This window comes from Oncorhynchus gorbuscha, linkage group LG06 (assembly GCF_021184085.1).
Source record: "Oncorhynchus gorbuscha isolate QuinsamMale2020 ecotype Even-year linkage group LG06, OgorEven_v1.0, whole genome shotgun sequence".
Lineage (NCBI taxonomy): Eukaryota > Metazoa > Chordata > Actinopteri > Salmoniformes > Salmonidae > Oncorhynchus > Oncorhynchus gorbuscha.
Genome location: NC_060178.1, coordinates 92,600,753 through 92,621,477, shown reverse-complemented (window position 1 = coordinate 92,621,477; position 20,725 = coordinate 92,600,753). Strand labels below are relative to the sequence as shown.

The 20,725-nt window shown below is 47.5% G+C and overlaps 1 protein-coding gene across 2 annotated transcripts in view; it reads left to right on the top strand.

Annotated features, from left to right (window-relative positions):
• The window catches only part of LOC124038547 (inactive rhomboid protein 1-like), an 87,390-nt gene extending 67,733 nt beyond the window's left edge, over nucleotides 1-19,657 (top strand). The window contains exons 1-15 of one of the 2 annotated variants that reach the window (XM_046354564.1): nucleotides 5,918-5,961; nucleotides 9,979-10,198; nucleotides 10,707-10,913; nucleotides 13,216-13,335; nucleotides 13,861-14,030; nucleotides 14,280-14,537; nucleotides 15,078-15,189; nucleotides 15,363-15,437; nucleotides 15,555-15,716; nucleotides 16,017-16,117; nucleotides 16,211-16,369; nucleotides 16,524-16,700; nucleotides 16,966-17,119; nucleotides 18,029-18,252; nucleotides 18,558-19,656. In XM_046354564.1, the coding sequence (XP_046210520.1) occupies nucleotides 5,930-5,961; nucleotides 9,979-10,198; nucleotides 10,707-10,913; nucleotides 13,216-13,335; nucleotides 13,861-14,030; nucleotides 14,280-14,537; nucleotides 15,078-15,189; nucleotides 15,363-15,437; nucleotides 15,555-15,716; nucleotides 16,017-16,117; nucleotides 16,211-16,369; nucleotides 16,524-16,700; nucleotides 16,966-17,119; nucleotides 18,029-18,252; nucleotides 18,558-18,753 (2,367 nt within the window). In that variant the 5' untranslated portion in view covers nucleotides 5,918-5,929 and the 3' untranslated portion in view covers nucleotides 18,754-19,656. Of the gene's footprint in view, nucleotides 1-5,917; nucleotides 5,962-9,978; nucleotides 10,199-10,706; nucleotides 10,914-13,215; nucleotides 13,336-13,860; nucleotides 14,031-14,279; nucleotides 14,538-15,077; nucleotides 15,190-15,362; nucleotides 15,438-15,554; nucleotides 15,717-16,016; nucleotides 16,118-16,210; nucleotides 16,370-16,523; nucleotides 16,701-16,965; nucleotides 17,120-18,028; nucleotides 18,253-18,557 lie in introns of those variants that run through there. The other variant, XM_046354563.1, reaches the window with a different exon arrangement.
• Nucleotides 19,658-20,725: the final 1,068 nt, after the last annotated feature.

The following is a 20,725-nucleotide window of genomic DNA, read 5'->3' as shown; positions in this document are numbered from 1 at the left end:
GTAATGACAAGCCAAGAGGACACTGTAATGACAAGCCAAGGGGACACTGTAAGAACAAGCCAAGGGGACACTGTAATGACAAGCCAAGGGGACACTGTAAGAACAAGCCAAGGGGACACTGTAATGACAAGCCAAGGGGACACTGTAATGACAAGCCAAGGGGACACTGTAATGACAAGCCAAGGGGACACTGTAATGACAAGCCAAGGGGACACTGTAATGACAAGCCAAGGGGACACTGTAAGGACACACCAAGGGGACACTGTAATGACAAGCCAAGGGGACACTGTAAGGAGAAGCCAAGGGGACACTGTAAGCACAAGCCAAGGGGACACTGTAAGAACAAGCCAAGGGGACACTGTAAGAACAAGCCAAGGGGACACTGTAATGACAAGCCAAGAGGACACTGTAATGACAAGCCAAGAGGACACTGTAATGACAAGCCAAGGGGACACTGTAATGACAAGCCAAGGGGACACTGTAATGACAAGCCAAGGGGACACTCTAATGACAAGCCAAGGGGACACTGTAATGACAAGCCAAGGGGACACTGTAATGACAAGCCAAGGGGACACTCTAATGACAAGCCAAGGGGACACTCTAATGACAAGCCAAGGGGACACTGTAATGACAAGCCAAGGGGACACTGTAATGACAAGCCAAGGGGACACTCTAATGACAAGCCAAGGGGACACTCTAATGACAAGCCAAGGGGACACTCTAATGACAAGCCAAGAGGACACTGTAATGACAAGCCAAGGGGACACTCTAATGACAAGCCAAGGGGACACTGTAATGACAAGACAAGGGGACACTGTAATGACAAGCCAAGAGGACACTGTAATGACAAGCCAAGGGGACACTGTAATGACAAGCCAAGGGGACACTGTAATGACAAGACAAGGGGACACTGTAATGACAAGCCAAGGGGACACTGTAAGGACAAGCCAAGGGGACACTGTAATGACAAGCCAAGGGGACACTGTAAGGACAAGCCAAGGGGACACTGTAATGACAAGCCAAGAGGACACTGTAATGACAAGCCAAGGGGACACTGTAATGACAAGCCAAGGCCTGTAAGAGGCTGATATGAATGTCAGCTAACTTTCTATTGACACACAGCCATTGTCACACCTAGGTTGCTATATTCATAGACATGATGATACTGTATGTGACTGACTGAGTTTGAACCCCTGGGTTATCCGTGTGCCACAATACTGTGTAAGCCTGCTGAGCTAAAGCCTAGGCATTCGCTTGAGAACATGGTCCAGACACAACACATAGAATACCTCACTTAACCTTTTCAGGCAAAATGTTCAGGACTTTGCAACCCTGGTTGCGTTCTCTTTCTCTCAGTTCAATTCAATTTCAACTTAAGGGCTTTATTGGCATGGGGAACATATGTTTACATATGTCTACTAGATAGATTTGTCCTGTTTGTTGTGGCTCCCTCCTCTGTCTGACATGTACAACCTCCCTCGTTTCTTTATGTCCTTCTAATCTCTCTTCCTGAGAAGTGCCGGTATGTTAGTGGGAGTATTGGCCTGTTTACATTTACATACACTCCCCAAAAAGAGGGAGAGAGGGGGAGGGAGGAGGAGAGAGAGGGAGGGAGAGAGAGGGAGAGAAATACATGACATTACTTTATAAGGACTGAATGGTAAATGAAGGCTTCCAAGCTTGATACAACAATTAGCACTGACATGTCAAGTGAGAGGTGTCAAAGCCCTATGTGAAGAATGATAAGACACAAAAACAGCACAAAATGATGCTCCTTACGGAAAAACAAGAGACACTTCTTGCTGACTATTATAAGATTTGGGAACATCAGCAACCTCACCTTCCACACAAACCATCCTCTGGCAGGCAAGGCAGTTAACCCACTATCTATTTATTTATTTATTTTTTATTTTTTACCAGGCAAGATCAGTTAAGAACAAATTCTTATTTTCAATGACGGCCTAGGAACAGTGGGTTAACTGCCTGGGGCAGAACGACAGATTTGTACCTTGTCAGCTCGGGGGTTTGAACTTGCAACCTTCCGGTTACTAGTCCAACGCTCTAACCACTAGGCTACCCTGCCGCCCCGGCAGCACACTAACCTGCCCCGGTAGCACACTAACCCTCTGTTAAGGGGGGGGGGGGTGTTTACGAGGGGTGAAAACTCAGGATACTAGACAACGAGGACTCTGAGTCAGCTAATATAAATCTCTAGAAGTCTGGAACAGTATTGGTACAGGACAACCCCAAGCAGTTTCCTCTGGACTTTCACCTAATCAAAGAATTAGATGAGCAGGAGAAGCTCTCCCTTGAGAAAGATACCCCCACCCCGAGCGGGTAGGACCAGACGTTATATAACCACACAGACGAGCAACCCCAAGCGGAAAGTCAACCACCCAACACAGAGTACTACTCCCTCATTGAAATGAAGGATACATTTCCCCAGCTGGTGGTAAGGCAGGTGGAGCTGGAACAGCAGGTGATTACACTCCAGTCAGCACAGACCCAGACAACAGTCCAGCACAACAACACGCCCTTAACCAGACCCAGAGAGCTGGAGGTGGAGAGAGACATATCTGCACTCTGGACTGTGGTGAGACAACTTCAACAGGATACAAATCAGGAGCAGGAGAATAACAGAGCACTAGAGGAGAGGATCAGACTGCTGAAGGAGAGGTTGAGGGGGATGGCGTGTGCCAGAGAACAACCCACTAGAGAGGTGGCTACCCCCACAGAGAAGCCAGCAGAACAGCCCACCTCAGCTCCCGACAAAAGTCTTGACACCACAGCAGAACAGTCCACACCAGACCCTGACCATAGCGTCGACGCCACAGCAGAACAGACAAATGAAGAACCCCAAGTCCAGCGGCTCTCACCCCCTCTGAGCACCCTGTTAGCCCTCCTGACAACCCCCCCCCCCACACACACACCCACTGAGGAAATACACAAGACACAGATTGTTCTACTTATGGACTCCAATGGGAAATATATACATTATATATTTATTTTTTTCTCCCAAACAGAGTGTATCTAAACTCTGGTGTCCAAACACCCTCGACCTTCTGTCTGAGGACCAACTAGGTTCACCTAGCCACATAATAATACACAAATGACCTGAGAGCACAGCAGGAAAGGGTGTGATTGAAAAAGCTTATTCTACTTTCCCCAATGCACAAGTGGTTATCTCCACCCTGCTACCACGAAAAGTCTTCCACCCTGCTACCAAACAGCGGGTAAACGCAAGTATTTCCTGTGACTGTGCCTCAAAACCCAATATTTTCCTGGCCCACCACTCCACCCTGGACTTGAACAGCCTTTATGACCAGGTCCACCTATACAAGGCAGCAGTGCCCACCTTTGCCCGGACTCTAAAGGACAGCGCTCTCAAACGCAGACCCAACACTTAACACAGGAGCAACAGATCAATATAGTATAGACCAAACTCACTCCATTAAATGAATTAAAACAGGAACATTTTACATTTGGCAAGAAATTCAAAAGGAAATTATCTTAACAGAGAAAAATGTCCTCCTGTGTGCTACTTATATCCCCCCACGAGAATCCCCATACTTTAATGAAGACAACTTCTCCATCCTGGAGGGGGAAATCAATCATTTCCAGGCCCAGGGGCATGTACTAGTCTGTAATGACCTAAATGCCAGAACCGGACAAGAACCTGACACCCTCAGCACACAGGGGGACAAACACCTGCCTGCAGGTGACAGCATTCCCTCCCCCATATGCCCCCCTAGGCACAACTATGACAACACAACCAACAAAAACAGGTCACAACTCCTGCAGCTCTGTCGCACGCTGGGTATGTACATAGTCAATGGTAAGCTTCGAGGGGACTCCTATGGTAGGTATACCTATAGCTCATCTCTTAGCAGTAGTACTGTAGACTACTTTATCACTGACCTCAACCCAGAGTCTCTCAGAGCGTTCACAGTCAGCCCACTGACACCCCTATCAGACCACAGCAAAATCACAGTCTACTTGAACAGAGCAATACTCAATCATGAGGCATCAAAGCCAAAGGAACTGAGTAATATCAAGAAATGCTATTGATGGAAGGAATATAGTGTGGAGACCTACCAAAAAAACAATTAGGTAACAACAAATTCAATCCCTTCTAGGCAACCAACTTCCTGGACAAAACGTTCCACTGTAATAGTGAAGGTGTAAATTTGTCAGTAGAAAATGTTAACAGTATATTTGACCAATAACTAACGTGGGATATGTGTCAACAGCAACCTTGGGGAAATCCTCTGCATGATCATTAACAGCAAATTCTATCTAGACACCATTGCCCTAGAGCACACAAAAAACTATACATGCCTTGGCCTAAGCATCAGCGCCACAGGTAACTTCCACAAAGCTGTGAACAATCTGAGAGACAAGGCAAGGGCACTCTATACCATCAAAAGGAAAATAAAATTTGACATACCAATTAGGATCTGGCTAAAAAAACTTGAATCGGTCGTAGAGTCCTTTGCCCTTTATGGTTGTGAGGTCTGGGATCTGCTCACCAACCAAGAATTCACTAAATGGGACAAACACCAAATTGAGACTTTGCATGCAGGATTCTGCAAAAATGTCCTCTGTGTACAACGTAAAACACCAAATAATGCATACAGAGTAAAATTAGGCTAATAACCGCAATTGATCAACATCCAGAAAAGAGGCGTTCAATTCTACAACCTAAAAGGAAGCGAATCTCAAACCTTCCATAACAAAGCTATCACCTACAGAGAGATGAACCTGGAGAAGAGTCCCCTAAGCAAGCTGGTCCTGGGGCTCTGTTCATAAACACAAACAGACACAGAGCCCCAGGACAGCAACACAATTAGAGCCAAACAAATCATGAGAAAACAAAAAGATAATTACTTGACACATTGGAAAGAATTAACAAAAAACCTGAGCAAACTAGAATGCTATTTGGCCCTAAACAGAGAGTACACAGTGGCAGAATACCTGACCACTGTGACTGCCCCAAACTTAAGGGAAGCTTTGACTATGTACAGACTCAGTGAGCATAGCCTTGTTATTGAGAGAAGCCGCTGTAGGCAGACCTGGCTCTCAAGAGAAGACAGGCTATGTGCTCACTGCCCACAAAATGAGGTGGAAACTGAGCTGCACTTCCTAACCTCCTGACAAATGTATGACCATATTAGAGACACATATTTCCCTCAGATTACATAGATCCACAAAGAATTCAAAAACAAACCAAACCCGATTTTGATAAACTCCCATATCTACTGGGTGAAATACCATAGTGTGCCATCATAGCAGCAAGATTTGTGACCTGTTGCCGCAAGAAAAAGGCGACCAGTGAAGGACAAACACCATTGTAAATACAACCCATATTTATGCTTATTTATTTCCCCTTTTGTACTTTAACCATTTGCAGATTGTTACAACACTGCATATACATACGTATACATAATATGACATTTGTAATGTCTGTATTATTTTGGAACTTCTGTTTACTGCTCATTTTTATTGTTTATTTCACTTTTGTATATTATCTACTTCACTTGCTTTTGCAATGTTATGATTCCCATGCCAATAAAGCCCCTTGAACTGAATTGAATTGAGAGAGAGAGAGAGAGAGGTCAAGGAAGGAAAAGAGGGAGAGGCTTGTAAAAGTATTTTAGGGAGGTGGGAACAGAGATTCATAGACAGTAGATCTGTTGATCTGTTCCCACTGAGGATCAGACAGCTGGAGAGGGAAAATCCAGGAGGGAAGATGGAGATACAGGTGGGAAGATGGAGATACAGGTGGGAAGATGGAGATACAGGTGGGAAGATGGAGATACAGGTGGGAAGATGGAGATACAGGTGGGGAGATGGAGATACAGGTGGGGAGATGGAGATACAGGTGGGAAGATGGAGATACAGGTGGGGAGATGGAGATACAGGTGGGAAGATGGAGATACAGGTGGGAAGATGGAGATACAGGTGGGGAGATAGAGATACAGGTGGGAAGATGGAGATACAGGTGGGGGTACTTTAGTCTGTTGGAATGGAATGGGGGAGGGTGCTGGACAGGTAAGACAGTGTGGAACTGGGTAGAGGATAGGGGGGAAACAGAAGAGATGGAAGGAGTCGGGAAGAGGAAAGAAGTGAGAGAGAGGGAGGGTGGGTGGGAGAAAGGTTGAGGGAAAGGAGATTAGAGGAGAGAGATCACTGAAAGTATTTTACAAAGGAGCCATTTATCTTTTTATTTGTTTTAGCTGAGGGATGCTTGTTTTTATGATGTTAGGTTCTGTAAAGTGACCAACATGGGAAATTGCACCGATAGCGCTGATCAGTGTGATGTAAATAAGGATGTAAAACCGTCACTAAATGTCTCTGCCAAAGCTACGCATTTGCCTCTGGTAGTGGAATAATAGCAGTAGTTTCTGTCTCTACTGGCTACAGCTGTTGATGTGGATGGTCTCTACTGGCTATAGCTGTTGATTTGGATGGTCTCTACTGGCTATAGCTGTTGATTTGGATGGTCTCTACTGGCTATAGCTGTTGATTTGGATGGTCTCTACTGGCTATAGCTGTTGATTTGGATGGTCTCTACTGGCTATAGCTGTTGATTTGGATGGTCTCTACTGGCTATAGCTGTTGATGTGGATGGTCTCTACTGGCTATAGCTGTTGATTTGGATGGTCTCTACTGGCTATAGCTGTTGATGTGGATGGTCTCTACTGGCTATAGCTGTTGATTTGGATGGTCTCTACTGGCTATAGCTGTTGATGTGGATGGTCTCTACTGGCTATAGCTGTTGATTTGGATGGTCTCTACTGGCTATAGCTGTTGATGTGGATGGTCTCTACTGGCTATAGCTGTTGATTTGGATGGTCTCTACTGGCTATAGCTGTTGATTTGGATGGTCTCTACTGGCTATAGCTGTTGATGTGGATGGTCTCTACTGGCTATAGCTGTTGATTTGGATGGACTCTACTGGCTATAGCTGTTGATGTGGATGGTCTCTACTGGCTATAGCTGTTGATTTGGATGGTCTCTACTGGCTATAGCTGTTGATTTGGATGGTCTCTACTGGCTATAGCTGTTGATGTGGATGGTCTCTACTGGCTATAGCTGTTGATTTGGATGGTCTCTACTGGCTATAGCTGTTGATTTGGATGGACTCTACTGGCTATAGCTGTTGATTTGGATGGTCTCTACTGGCTATAGCTGTTGATTTGGATGGTCTCTACTGGCTATAGCTGTTGATTTGGATGGTCTCTACTGGCTATAGCTGTTGATGTGGATGGTCTCTACTGGCTATAGCTGTTGATTTGGATGGTCTCTACTGGCTATAGCTGTTGATTTGGATGGTCTCTACTGGCTACAGCTGTTGATTTGGATGGTCTCTACTGGCTACAGCTGTTGATTTGGATGGTCTCTACTGGCTATAGCTGTTGATGTGGATGGTCTCTACTGGCTACAGCTGTTGATTTGGATGGTCTCTACTGGCTACAGCTGTTGATTTGGATGGTCTCTACTGGCTATATCTGTTGATTTGGATGGTCTCTACTGGCTATAGCTGTTGATTTGGATGGTCTCTACTGGCTATAGCTGTTGATTTGGATGGTCTCTACTGGCTATATCTGTTGATTTGGATGGTCTCTACTGGCTATATCTGTTGATGTGGATGGTCTCTACTGGCTATAGCTGTTGATTTGGATGGTCTCTACTGGCTATAGCTGTTGATTTGGATGGTCTCTACTGGCTATATCTGTTGATTTGGATGGTCTCTACTGGCTATAGCTGTTGATGTGGATGGTCTCTACTGGCTATAGCTGTTGATTTGGATGGTCTCTACTGGCTATAGCTGTTGATGTGGATGGTCTCTACTGGCTATAGCTGTTGATGTGGATGGTCTCTACTGGCTATAGCTGTTGATTTGGATGGACTCTACTGGCTATAGCTGTTGATGTGGATGGTCTCTACTGGCTATAGCTGTTGATTTGGATGGACTCTACTGGCTATAGCTGTTGATTTGGATGGACTCTACTGGCTATAGCTGTTGATTTGGATGGACTCTACTGGCTATAGCTGTTGATGTGGATGGTCTCTACTGGCTATAGCTGTTGATGTGGATGGTCTCTACTGGCTATAGCTGTTGATTTGGATGGACTCTACTGGCTATAGCTGTTGATTTGGATGGACTCTACTGGCTATAGCTGTTGATGTGGATGGTCTCTACTGGCTATAGCTGTTGATTTGGATGGTCTCTACTGGCTATAGCTGTTGATTTGGATGGACTCTACTGGCTATAGCTGTTGATTTGGATGGACTCTACTGGCTATAGCTGTTGATGTGGATGGTCTCTACTGGCTATAGCTGTTGATTTGGATGGTCTCTACTGGCTATATCTGTTGATTTGGATGGTCTCTACTGGCTATAGCTGTTGATTTGGATGGACTCTACTGGCTATAGCTGTTGATTTGGATGGACTCTACTGGCTATAGCTGTTGATGTGGATGGTCTCTACTGGCTATAGCTGTTGATTTGGATGGTCTCTACTGGCTATAGCTGTTGATTTGGATGGACTCTACTGGCTATAGCTGTTGATTTGGATGGTCTCTACTGGCTATAGCTGTTGATTTGGATGGACTCTACTGGCTATAGCTGTTGATTTGGATGGACTCTACTGGCTATAGCTGTTGATTTGGATGGTCTCTACTGAATACTGACTTGTACCACTGGTGATCTAGCTGCTCAAACACACACAGGCAAACGTGAAGACACACACACACACACACACACACACACACACACACACACACACACACACACACACACACACACACACACACACACACACACACACACACACACACACACACACACACACACACACACACACACACTAGGTTTGTAGCCTAATGAGTCAAGGTGTTTATTTTCCTAGAAACAACCTTCTACAGAGGGTATGAGTCTTCCCAGAACCTTATCTCACACAGTCTGTTTCAGTAAAAATGGATGTGTCACTCTGTTTTCTTCTTCTGTGGTGTTTATAATAATCCTGCTACCCTGAGAGCCTCTCTTTGTGAATCACCAACACTCAATCTACCCCCCCAACCCTCCTAAACCCTCCCAACCCAAACTTGTGACCCCTCTTAAAACATTCCTGCCTCCCGGGAGGACAAGAATCAGTGTGGCACTTCCCTCCCTCTCTCCCCTGGCGGTGCGCAGCCTTAAAAGGCTTCCCCAGCTGGCTGGTTTCTCTCTAATGATGGAGACTGTTTTATTACTGAGTGTCTGCTACTCCCCAACCCACATCCTGCTTCTTCACAGAACACTTTCCCCATCCACTATGGGACGCTCCTACAAACCCAGAGGTCCACCAGGGGGCTGGCTGTCTGCCCAGGACTAACAGAGAACATCAGCTCATTCACTATGCACTAAAAGAAGAACGAGGGCTTGCACTGTTTGTCACTGGGTTTTATGAGTGTGTGAACGTGCTCGTGTGTATCCATTAGGGTTTTAATGTGTGAGTCTGAGCATGGTTTTGTGTGAGTGGCATGTCGAGGCACATATTTGTCAACTGCAGTTGACTTCCTGTCTGTGTGAGTAGAACTGTTGTAATCCTGCTGTACTCTTGTCATTGTTTGACTGAGTGGTGATGCACAACACTAATGCTCTGGCCCGGTCAGTCCCTCCAAATGTCTCCGGCTTTACACTGGGTTAGGGTTTGAAACTGTGGGGCTGGGGAGTGGGGGAACACACACTCACATGGTACTCCAAATGGCCTCGTTCCGTACACAAATAAACGAGAAACCCACTGCCGTGCCTGGGTTGCTATTGTAATCTGTTTCTGCCTTTTCTGTACACTCTCTGCAAAGACGAGCCCACACTCAACCCAAATACTGTCTCTTTTAACTCTATTTAAACTGTTACAACCAACTATCAGTAACCAAGAACATCCCTGAATGGAGATTCGCCTTGCTCTAACCTCTGTCTCTGTCCCCTCAGGGGTACGGCAGCCTGGTTCGGGGTCAGTAAGGAAAACGACAGCACCCAGCGATGGCGGAGGAAGAGCCTGCAGCACTGCAACCTGCGCTACGGCCGTCTCAAGGCCCAGGTGATGAGGGAGATGGAGCTGTCCAACCAGGACAACCTGTCTCTGACCAGCACTGAGACCCCACCACCCCTCTACCTCCGCCCACACCACCACCCCTATGGCATGCAGAGGGTAGGGCAGCGCCACCCACAGACAGACTGGCTTTCTTCCTCTAACTCTTACTGTTTAGGATGTTAGGAGCTTGCCATACATCTCTGCATGTGTCGTGTGGTGTTGTGATGTGTAGTGTACTTTACTAATATCAATCCTATCCCTCCCTTTGGAATAATGACATTATTCAATACAATTCAATAGAGATATCAGAATGTATATTTTGCTTATTTCGGGTAATATTTTTCCTATGTGATGCGTATTAATACATGGAGTAACTATTATAGGTCCATCACTATGGTAACCTGCGTATTGTTATGCCTGTGAACCTGACCTGTCATGTAGCCACTTAGCATGTGAGTTCACCACTAAATAACATCAAATAATATACTTGCCTCCGTGCTGTTTACTACAGTATCGGACATTACAGTGTCTGCCTCTGTCTTTGTGTGTGTGCATGTGCGTGTGCATGTGCGTGTGTGCGTGTGTGTGTGCGTGTGTGTGTGCGCGCGTGTGTGTGTGTGTGTAGATTGTGGACCCCCTGGCGCGTGGCCGTGCATTTCGCCTGGTGGAGGAGGTAGATGGTTACAGCGTACCACAGACTCCCTTCACCCCTGGTGCCACCTCTCTCTGCTCCTTCTCCAGCTCGCGCTCTGCACTCAACAGGTTACCACGGAGACGCAAACGAGAGTCTGTCGCTGTCATGAGCTTCAAGGCCACCGCCGCGCTGGTCAAGGTGTGTGTCGCACAGACAGTGTGTCAGAGGCAAGAATCAGAGAGTGTGTGTGTGTGTGTGTGTGTGTGTGTGTGTGTGTGTGTGTGTGTGTGTGTGTGTGTGTGTGTGTGTGTGTGTGTGTGTGTGTGTGTGTGTGTGTGTGTGTGTGTGTGTGTGTGTGTGTGTGTGTGTGTGTGTGTGTGTGTGTGTGTGTGTGTGTGTGTGTTCAGGGAACAGATGCGTTCATGTGTTCCCTGCATGATTCTTACTATTGATGAATCATCCCTGATACTTCAGCAGATACAGTATAAGACTTCCAGACACTGCTTTGATCTAACTAAATCACCACTGGGAAATTTCTGTCAGATATGACCCTGGTTACTGAACACTGCTTTAACTCCACTGGGTAAAGCTGTCTGTCAGATATGACCCTGGTTACTGAACACTGCTTTAACTCCACTGGGTGAAGCTGTCTGTCAGATATGACCCTGGTTACTGAACACTGCTTTAACTCCACTGGGTGAAGCTGTCTGTCAGATATGACCCTAGTTACTGAACACTGCTTTAACTCCACTGGGTGAAGCTGTCTGTCAGATATGACCCTAGTTACTGAACACTGCTTTAACTCCACTGGGCGAAGCTGTCTGTCAGATATGACCCTAGTTACTGAACACTGCTTTAACTCCACTGGGTGAAGCTGTCTGTCAGATATGACCCTAGTTACTGAACACTGCTTTAACTCCACTGGGTGAAGCTGTCTGTCAGATATGACCCTAGTTACTGAACACTGCTTTAACTCCACTGGGTGAAGCTGTCTGTCAGATATGACCCTAGTTACTGAACACTGCTTTAACTCCACTGGGTGAAGCTGTCTGTCAGATATGACCCTGGTTACTGAACACTGCTTTAACGCCACTTGGTGAAGCTGTCTGTCAGATATGACCCTGGTCAATGAACACTGCTTTAACGCCACTTGGTGAAGCTGTCTGTCAGATATGACCCTGGTCAATGAACACTGCTTTAACTCCACTAGCAGGGTGATGGGGGGTACAGATAGATAGATCTCCATGTCCTGTGGTGTCAGGCAGGGTGATGGGGGGTACAGATAGATAGATCTCCATGTCCTGTGGTGTCAGGCAGGGTGATGGGGGGTACAGATAGATAGATCTCCATGTCCTGTGGTGTCAGGCAGGGTGGTGGGGGGTACAGATAGATAGATCTCCATGTCCTGTGGTGTCAGGCAGGGTGGTGGGGGGTACAGATAGATCGCCATGTCCTGTGGTGTCAGGCAGGGTGGTGGGGGTACAGATAGATCTCCATGTCCTGTGGTGTCAGGCAGGGTGGTGGGGGGTACAGATAGATCTCCATGTCCTGTGGTGTCAGGCAGGGTGGTGGGGGGTACAGATAGATAGATCTCCATGTCCTGTGGTGTCAGGCAGGGTGATGGGGGTACAGATAGATAGATCTCCATGTCCTGTGGTGTCAGGCAGGATGGTGGGGGTACAGATAGATAGATCTCCATGTCCTGTGGTGTCAGGCAGGGTGGTGGGGGGTACAGATAGATCTCCATGTCCTGTGGTGTCAGGCAGGGTGGTGGGGGGTACAGATAGATCTCCATGTCCTGTGGTGTCAGGCAGGGTGGTGGGGGTACAGATAGATCTCCATGTCCTGTGGTGTCAGGCAGGGTGGTGGGGGGTACAGATAGATAGATCTCCATGTCCTGTGGTGTCAGGCAGGGTGGTGGGGGGTACAGATAGATAGATCTCCATGTCCTGTGGTGTCAGGCAGGGTGGTGGGGTGTACAGATAGATCTCCATGTCCTGTGGTGTCAGGCAGCGTTGGGGGGGAGGGGGGCTGGTCCATGTCCCGAACCCCATTAACAGATGGCAGTAGGATAACACTGCTGTCAGTCCTGTCCTCCAGTCAGAAGGCTCAGCTGTGTGTCTGGTGTGTTATCCAGTAGAGTGTTGTGTGTTCTGGAACTGGAACATTGAATGATACAGGGCTAATCCCGCCTCCTGAGGTCAAAGCATCATAATCATCATGGCCACTGTTCACAGCTGGTTGTCAGAAGCCAGAGAGGACAATCATTTGTGTCGTTTTGTCTGGGGACACTGTCTACCCTTTGTTTACTTGGTATGTTCTTGATTTCGGGTTGGGGTCAATTCCATTTCTATTTTAAATGTAATTTACTTCCTACTGACGGAATTTAAATGGAATTGACCCGTCATGGTCTTCCTGTCACACACAACAGTAATATATTATCATGCAATAAATGTATAACAGAGGGTATAACATTGACGGTGATGATGGTGTGTGTCAGGGCCGTACGGTTTGGGAGAGGGACCAGCGCTGTCGCAAGCGGAGCTTCATGCCAATGAGTTTCCTGGAGGACGACACAGTGGATTTCCCTGATGAGCTGGACACCTCCTTCTTTGCCAGGGTGAGTAACATACACACACCTGTCCCATCACACATTCATGTACAGATACCACATACACCCTTTCACCCTTTTTCTCCTCCTCCTTCTTCTCTGCTCCACTCGTTTCCTTCTCCTTCTTCTTCTCCTCCTCCTCTCGTTTCCTCCTCCTCCTTCTTCTCCTCTCCTCTCCTCTCATTTCCTCCTCCTCCTCCTCCTCCTCCTTCTTCTCCTCTCCACTCGTTTCCTCCTCCTCCTCCTTCTTCTCCTCTCCTCTCATTTCCTTCTCCTCCTTCTTCTCCTCTCCACTCGTTTCCTCCTCCTCCTCCTTCTTCTCCTCTCCTCATTTCCTCCTCCTCCTCCTTCTTCTCCTCTCCTCTCATTTCCTTCTCCTCCTTCTTCTCCTCTCCACTCGTTTCCTCCTCCTCCTCCTCCCCCTCCCCCTTCTTCTATTCTCCTCTCGTTTCCTCCTCCTTCTCCTGCTCCTCCTCCTCCTCCTATCTTCTCCTCTCCTCTCGTTTCCTCCTCCTCCTCCTCTCCTCCATGCAGGATGGTTTGAGGAGAGGAGATGAGGAGCTGTCTACCTATGCAGACGATGTGTTTGACTCTCCGTCTGAGGCCGCCATTAAAGAGGAGGAGTCTAACACAGCTGCAGGTGAGAGTGACCTCACAGGTGGCGCCCTGGACAAGAACGAACTGGAGAGGAGTCACCTAATGATGTGAGTTTAACACACACACACAGACAGACATACACACAGACACACACAGAGACACACAGACAGACACAAACAAGTTGTTGCTGCTACTGTAGCCTGTTTTCACCTAACACACACCCTCTTCTGACCCTTTCTCTCTCCTTTGCTACCATATCTTTCTCATTCTCTCTCTGTCTGTCTCTCTCTCTCTCTTTCTATTTCTCTCTCTCTCTCCCTCTCTCCTCCTCCCTCCACCTCTCAATTGATCAACAGACCCCTAGAAAGAGGCTGGCGTAAGGGTAAAGAACCTGGGCCGTCTCTGGTCCATCCCAAGGTGCGTCTGCAGCAGGAGGTGGTGAGTGTGAGTGGTCAGCGACGGGGCCAGCGGATCACAGTGCCTGTCAAGAAGCTCTTCGCCAGGGAGAAGAGGCCCTACGGCCTCGGCATGGTGGGACGGCTCACCAACAGAACCTACCGCAAACGCATCGACAGCTTCGTCCAGCGGCAGATAGAGGACATGGATGACCACAGGTACACTTTATTGTCTTAGAGGATTTTCAGATTCTTCAATTTATATTTCAAATTCAAAATGTGCTACATGGCTGTGCAATTGACTTCAACTCTGGAATGTCACATAGTTGCACTTTACATGTAACATGGTCACTTGTCTAACATGTTACGATTTACAGGAGAAGAGCCCAGTCACAGCCGTAGCAGAGGTAGCAGCTGTGTCTGAGTTGGCCCCAGATAAGATACAGCATGAGACATCACAGGATAGTGTAGACCAGTGGTTCCCAAACGTTACTGTACTATGACTCACATGAAAGCACCTTTCCTTCTGGCTGACCTGGCCTCTAGATACAGCAGGACTGTGTGACTCACTCCCGAGTCCCCGGCGCTCCATGTGGGGAAAAATGGTGCACGCAGGTGTACACTACAAACTGTTCTCCCAGTCGCTGCAGCTGTTTTCAGTGGGAAGCCCACACTGACATAGTGGGGTACTGTTTCTACCAGAGGAGGCAAGCTGGTATACTGTCTGGGATACCTTATTCATATTGTGTGTCTCTGCAGGCCTTTCTTCACCTACTGGATCATGTTTGTCCACCTGTTGATCACCATGTTGACTGTGAGTCTGTACGGCATTGCCCCTGTTGGCTTCTCCCAGCACGAGACTGTCGACTCGGTCAGTACACCGATTGTTTTATACTGTAGTTTGGGTTCTACAAGTTACAGTGGCGGGTGTATCGTCATTGCTATGAAGCTTGTGCCTTGTGTGATGAGCGATCCTTTGAATCCGGTATGTCTGTGTATTTGACTTTGTAAACCCTTTGGTATTTTCCCTCTCTCTCTGTTTAGGTATTGAGAAATAAAGGTGTTCATGAAAATGTCAAGTTTGTGCAACAAGAAAACTTTTGGGTGGGACCAAATTCGGTAAGTGTAGCTTTTTTTTAGGCGAATGGACTTCATTTGATCATTTAAACCTCAATGTCAGCGACAGTATGAGACCTTGTCTGTGTTCTGACTGCACATCCTCCCCCTGGCCTGCAGGAGGTGCTGATCCACCTGGGGGCTAAGTTCTCCCCCTGCATGCGTCAGGACCAGCAGGTCCATGACCTGATCCAGGAGAAGAGAAGAAGAGAGAGGGACTCAGCCTGCTGTGTGAGGAACGACCGCTCCGGCTGTCTCCAGACTTCACAGGAGGAGTGCTCTGTGAGTCACCCTGGTGTTAGACTAATGTTAGACTAATGTTAGAGTCTTGTACTGGTTAACGTCCTACGAGATCTGATATCTCTCTCTCTCTCTCTCTCTCTCTCTCTCTCTCTCTCTCTCTCTCTCTCTCTCTCTCTCTCTCTCTCTCTCTCTCTCTCTCTCTCTCTCTCTCTCTCTCTCTCTCTCTCTCTGTTGTTTCTGTCTGTCTGTCTCTCTCTCTCTTGTTCTTTCAATCTCTATACATCTCTCTCTCTGTTTCTCCATCTCTCTCTTTCTCTCTCCCCTGTTCTCTCTCTCCAGTCTACTCTAGCAGTGTGGGTGAAGTGGCCTCATCACCCCAGTGCTCCTCTCCTGAAGGGGAAGGTCCGTCAGCACGGCTCAGTCTGCCACCAGGACCCCAGGTAATAGACTGCTTCTCTCTGTCCCTCTCTTCTTCTATATCTCCTCTTCCCTTTATTCCTCTAACATTCTTTCCTCTGTTCCTCTCCTTCCAGGATCTGCCTGGAGCCAGCCTCTGTATCGCCTCACGAGTGGCCTGATGACATCACCAAGTGGCCAGTGTGTACCAGGTACAACCCAGGCAACCACACTAACCTCCCCCACATAGACTGTGCCATCGCAGGACGGCCCTGCTGCATCGGGACCAAAGGGAGGTAAGGACTATGTTTGTTCTGTCTCTGCAGCTATTGTCGTTGCGATGATGCTGTGATGTAATCCTGTGTGTTGTGTGTGCAGGCTGCTATTGTTTGTTAATGTTGTAAGAAGGTTATGTGTGGGTTGCAATAATGTAATGTGTTATGTGTTCAGGTGTGAGATCACGTCCAGAGAGTACTGTGACTTTATGAAGGGCTACTTCCACGAAGAGGCTACTCTCTGCTCCCAGGTGGCCTGTCTGGATGATGTGTGTGGCTTGCTGCCTTTCCTCAACCCTGAGATCCCAGACCAGTTCTACAGACTCTGGCTCTCTCTATTCCTCCATGCTGGGTGAGACTGGAACTCCCCCAGAATCATCCGTCATGGTGTTGTGTCTTTTTCAGGGTTTCTCCCGCATTAATAATGTATAATGTGTGTGTGTGTGTGTGTGTGTGTGTGTGTGTGTGTGTGTGTGTGTGTGTGTGTGTGTGTGTGTGTGTGTGTGTGTGTGTGTGTGTGTGTGTGTGTGTGTGTGTGTGTGTGTGTGTGTGTGTGTGTGTGTGTGTGTGTGTGTGTGTGTGTGTGTGTGTGTGTGTGTGTGTGTGTGTGTGTGTAGGATCCTGCACTGCCTGGTGTCTGTGCTGTTCCAGATGACCATCCTGAGGGACTTAGAGAAGCTGGCTGGCTGGCTGAGGATCTCTATCATCTACATTGTCTCTGGAATCACTGGAAACCTGGCCAGTGCCATCTTCCTCCCCTACAGAGCTGAGGTAAATACTGTAGAGACACTGTACCGTAGATACCTCCCCTACAGAGCTGAGGTAAATACTGTAGATACACTGTACCATGATACCTCCCCTACAGAGCTGAGGTAAATACTGTAGAGACACTGTACCGTAGATACCTACCCTACAGAGCTACCTCCCCTACAGAGCTGAGGTAAATACTGTAGATACACTGTACCTCCCCACAGATACCTGTAGAGACACCCTACAGAGCTGAGGTAAATACTGTAGAGACACTGTACCATGATACCTCCCCTACAGAGCTGAGGTAAATACTGTAGATACACTGTACCATGATACCTCCCCTACAGAGCTGAGGTAAATACTGTAGAGACACTGTACTGAGGTAAATACTGTAGAGACACTGTACCATGATACCTCCCCTACAGAGCTGAGGTAAATACTGTAGAGACACTGTACCGTAGATACCTACCTCCCCAGAGCTGAGGTAAATACAGAGACACTACCTACCTACCCTACAGAGCTGAGGTAAATACTGTAGAGACACTGTACCGTAGATACCTACCCTACAGAGCTGAGGTAAATACTGTAGAGACACTGTACCGTAGATACCTACCCTACAGAGCTACCTCCCCTACAGAGCTGAGGTAAATACTGTAGATACACTGTACCATGATACCTCCCCTACAGAGCTGAGGTAAATACTGTAGAGACACTGTACCATGATACCTCCCCTACAGAGCTGAGGTAAATACTGTAGAGACACTGTACCATGATACCTCCCCTACAGAGCTGAGGTAAATACTGTAGAGACACTGTACCGTAGATACCTACCCTACAGAGCTGAGGTAAATACTGTAGAGACACTGTACCGTAGATACCTACCCTACAGAGCTGAGGTAAAATATACTCCCGCTCTCCCTTCCTCCCCAGGTTGGTCCAGCGGGCTCTCAGTTTGGTATTCTGGCCTGTCTGTTTGTTGAGCTGTTCCAGAGCTGGCAGATCCTGGAGTGTCCTTGGAGGGCTTTCACCAAGCTGCTGTGTGTCGTCCTGTTCCTGTTCTCCTTTGGCCTGCTGCCCTGGATAGACAACTTCGCCCACATCTCCGGATTCATCTCTGGACTCTTCCTCTCCTTCGCCTTCCTGCCATACATCAGGTGAGAAGTTTGTTGATTTCGTGAAATGTTTAGTTTGTTTGGATGTAAACACTTTGACATATACATGACTCAGTTGTTGGGTTGAAGTTGCTTGGAGTAATTATGGGGATTTTATTAACGCCAGGGTAGTGGGTTCGATCCCCGGGACCACCCATACGTAGAATGTATGCACACATGACTGTAAGTCGCTTTGGATAAAAGCGTCTGCTAAATGGCATTTATTATTATTATTATTATTATTATTACTACACATTGGCAAATCATCGTCACTATCTGATTATATGATCTATTCTTATTATTTCCAGTTTTGGCCGTTCGGACATGTACCGTAAGCGTGTCCAGATCTGTGTGTTCCTGTTGGTGTTCCTGGGTCTCTTCTCAGGGCTGGCTGTCCTGTTCTACGTCCACCAGGTCAAGTGTGAGTGGTGTGAGTACCTCACCTGTATCCCCCTCACTGACAAGTTCTGTGACAAGTACGACCTCAACGCCCACCTCCACTGACCAGGCCTTTGACCGTGCAACTATTATGACTAGATTGGACATTCTCAAAGAAGTATAGCCTCATGCACCAGGATAGCAGGACACAAGTCTGGTGAACAAGACAAGACTTAAAGCAACGCCACGGCATGGACCGGACCGGCGGAAATATTTGGTGTAGCATTCAGGACATTGGACGTGAAGATTGCCAATCTTGGAAAAATGAACTGATAACGGTTGATCTTAATAACTGTTGAACCGTTGATCTGTCTCCATTCGGTTTTGTTTATATGGACTTTGCTCGCGAGTGACCGGTCACTTTCAAAGCATAAAGACAGAGAGAGGTGGAAGGGGGTAATATGTGACTGTTTTGACTGGACACTGATCTCACTCCCCTCTCTTCTTATTAAAACTGTGCCAACAACACCACCTTGCGGCCATCAGACCACACAGCAGCCACTAACTCCACACACAGTTGTGGATGGATTTTGTTTTGTATTTTTCTACACAAGTCATAAAGCCAACTAAGAGTATTATTGGATGACCTCAGACAGGAAGCTATGCCTGGTGCCTTGGTTATTAATGTCAAATCTAGGTCTAAATCTAGGTCCAAGTCTAGATCCAAGTCTCAAATGGCACACTATTCCCTATACAGTCAACTTATTAGTGCACTATATTGGGTCTATTCTCTTTATAGTGCACTACGATTTGAAAAAGTAATGAACTACATAGGGGGTAAGGAATAGTGTGCCATTTGAGATGTGCTCTATGTTAGACTAGACAAACCACTTGTAGCTTAACATGTACTGTATACTGCTGTCAAGAGTGGTGAGTGTTTGGAGGGTAGCGTTTTAGCTACCTGCTTATCTGTACCTGACAATACAGCAACACAAACTGAAGCTTTCTGTGTCCACTTTATTTCTGTTGTATGAATGTGTCTTGTTGCACATGCATGTTTCCCCCAGTAGAGGGCAGAGTTTTCCCCAGAAGTGAGCAGAGTTTCCCCCAGTAGAGGGCAGAGTTTCCCCCAGTAGAGGGCAGAGTTTCCCCCAGTAGAGGGCAGAGTTTCCCCCAGAAGAGGGCAGAGCCTCCCCCAGTAGAGGGCAGAGCAGTAGAGGGCAGAGTCTCCCCCAGTAGAGGGCAGAGTCTCCCCCAGTAGAGAGCAGAGTCTCCCCCAGTAGAGGGCAGAGCCTCCCCCAGTAGAGGGCAGAGTCTCCCCCAGTAGAGGGCAGAGCCTCCCCCAGCCTCCCCCAAGAGGGCAGAGTCTAGAGGGCAGAGCTTCCCCAGTAGAGGGCAGAGCCTCCCCCAGTAGAGGGCAGAGTCTCCCCCAGTAGAGGGCAGAGCCTCCCCCAGTAGAGGGCAGAGTCTCCCCCAGTAGAGGGCCTCCCCCAGTAGAGGGCAGAGCCTCCCCCAGTAGAGGGCAGAGTCTCCCCCAGAGTCTCCCCCAGTAGAGGGCAGAGTTTTTTTGAGTAAGTGGCTTCCATCAGGGACATGTCACATAAGATCCATATCTGATGCCTTCCTATATAAGCTTCAACAAACCTAGTCTAAATGGCTGTTGAAGTAAGATGTATAATACATTTATAATACTCTGTGTTATCAACATTGTCTCTGCCAGAGGATATGTAGGCTAATGTCACTAGAGACCCCATGTTGTTCCATGGCTCTGGCCTCTCATGATTTCAGTGTCTGATATGTTTATTCCACACAACTCTTAAAGGTGCACATCAATACCTCTCTTTTGCTGTTTACTAATCCTCTTCCTCTCCTTGATTCACCAGCCCCTTCCAACACACACACACACACACACACACACACACACACACACACACACACACACACACACACACACACACACACACACACACACACACACACACACACACACACACACACACACACACTATAATTTATGGGGCACTTCAAGTCCTCTCTTTTGTCGTTCACTAATTCTCTCTTCCATCCCCCTCTCCTTGATTCACCAGCCCCTTCCAAC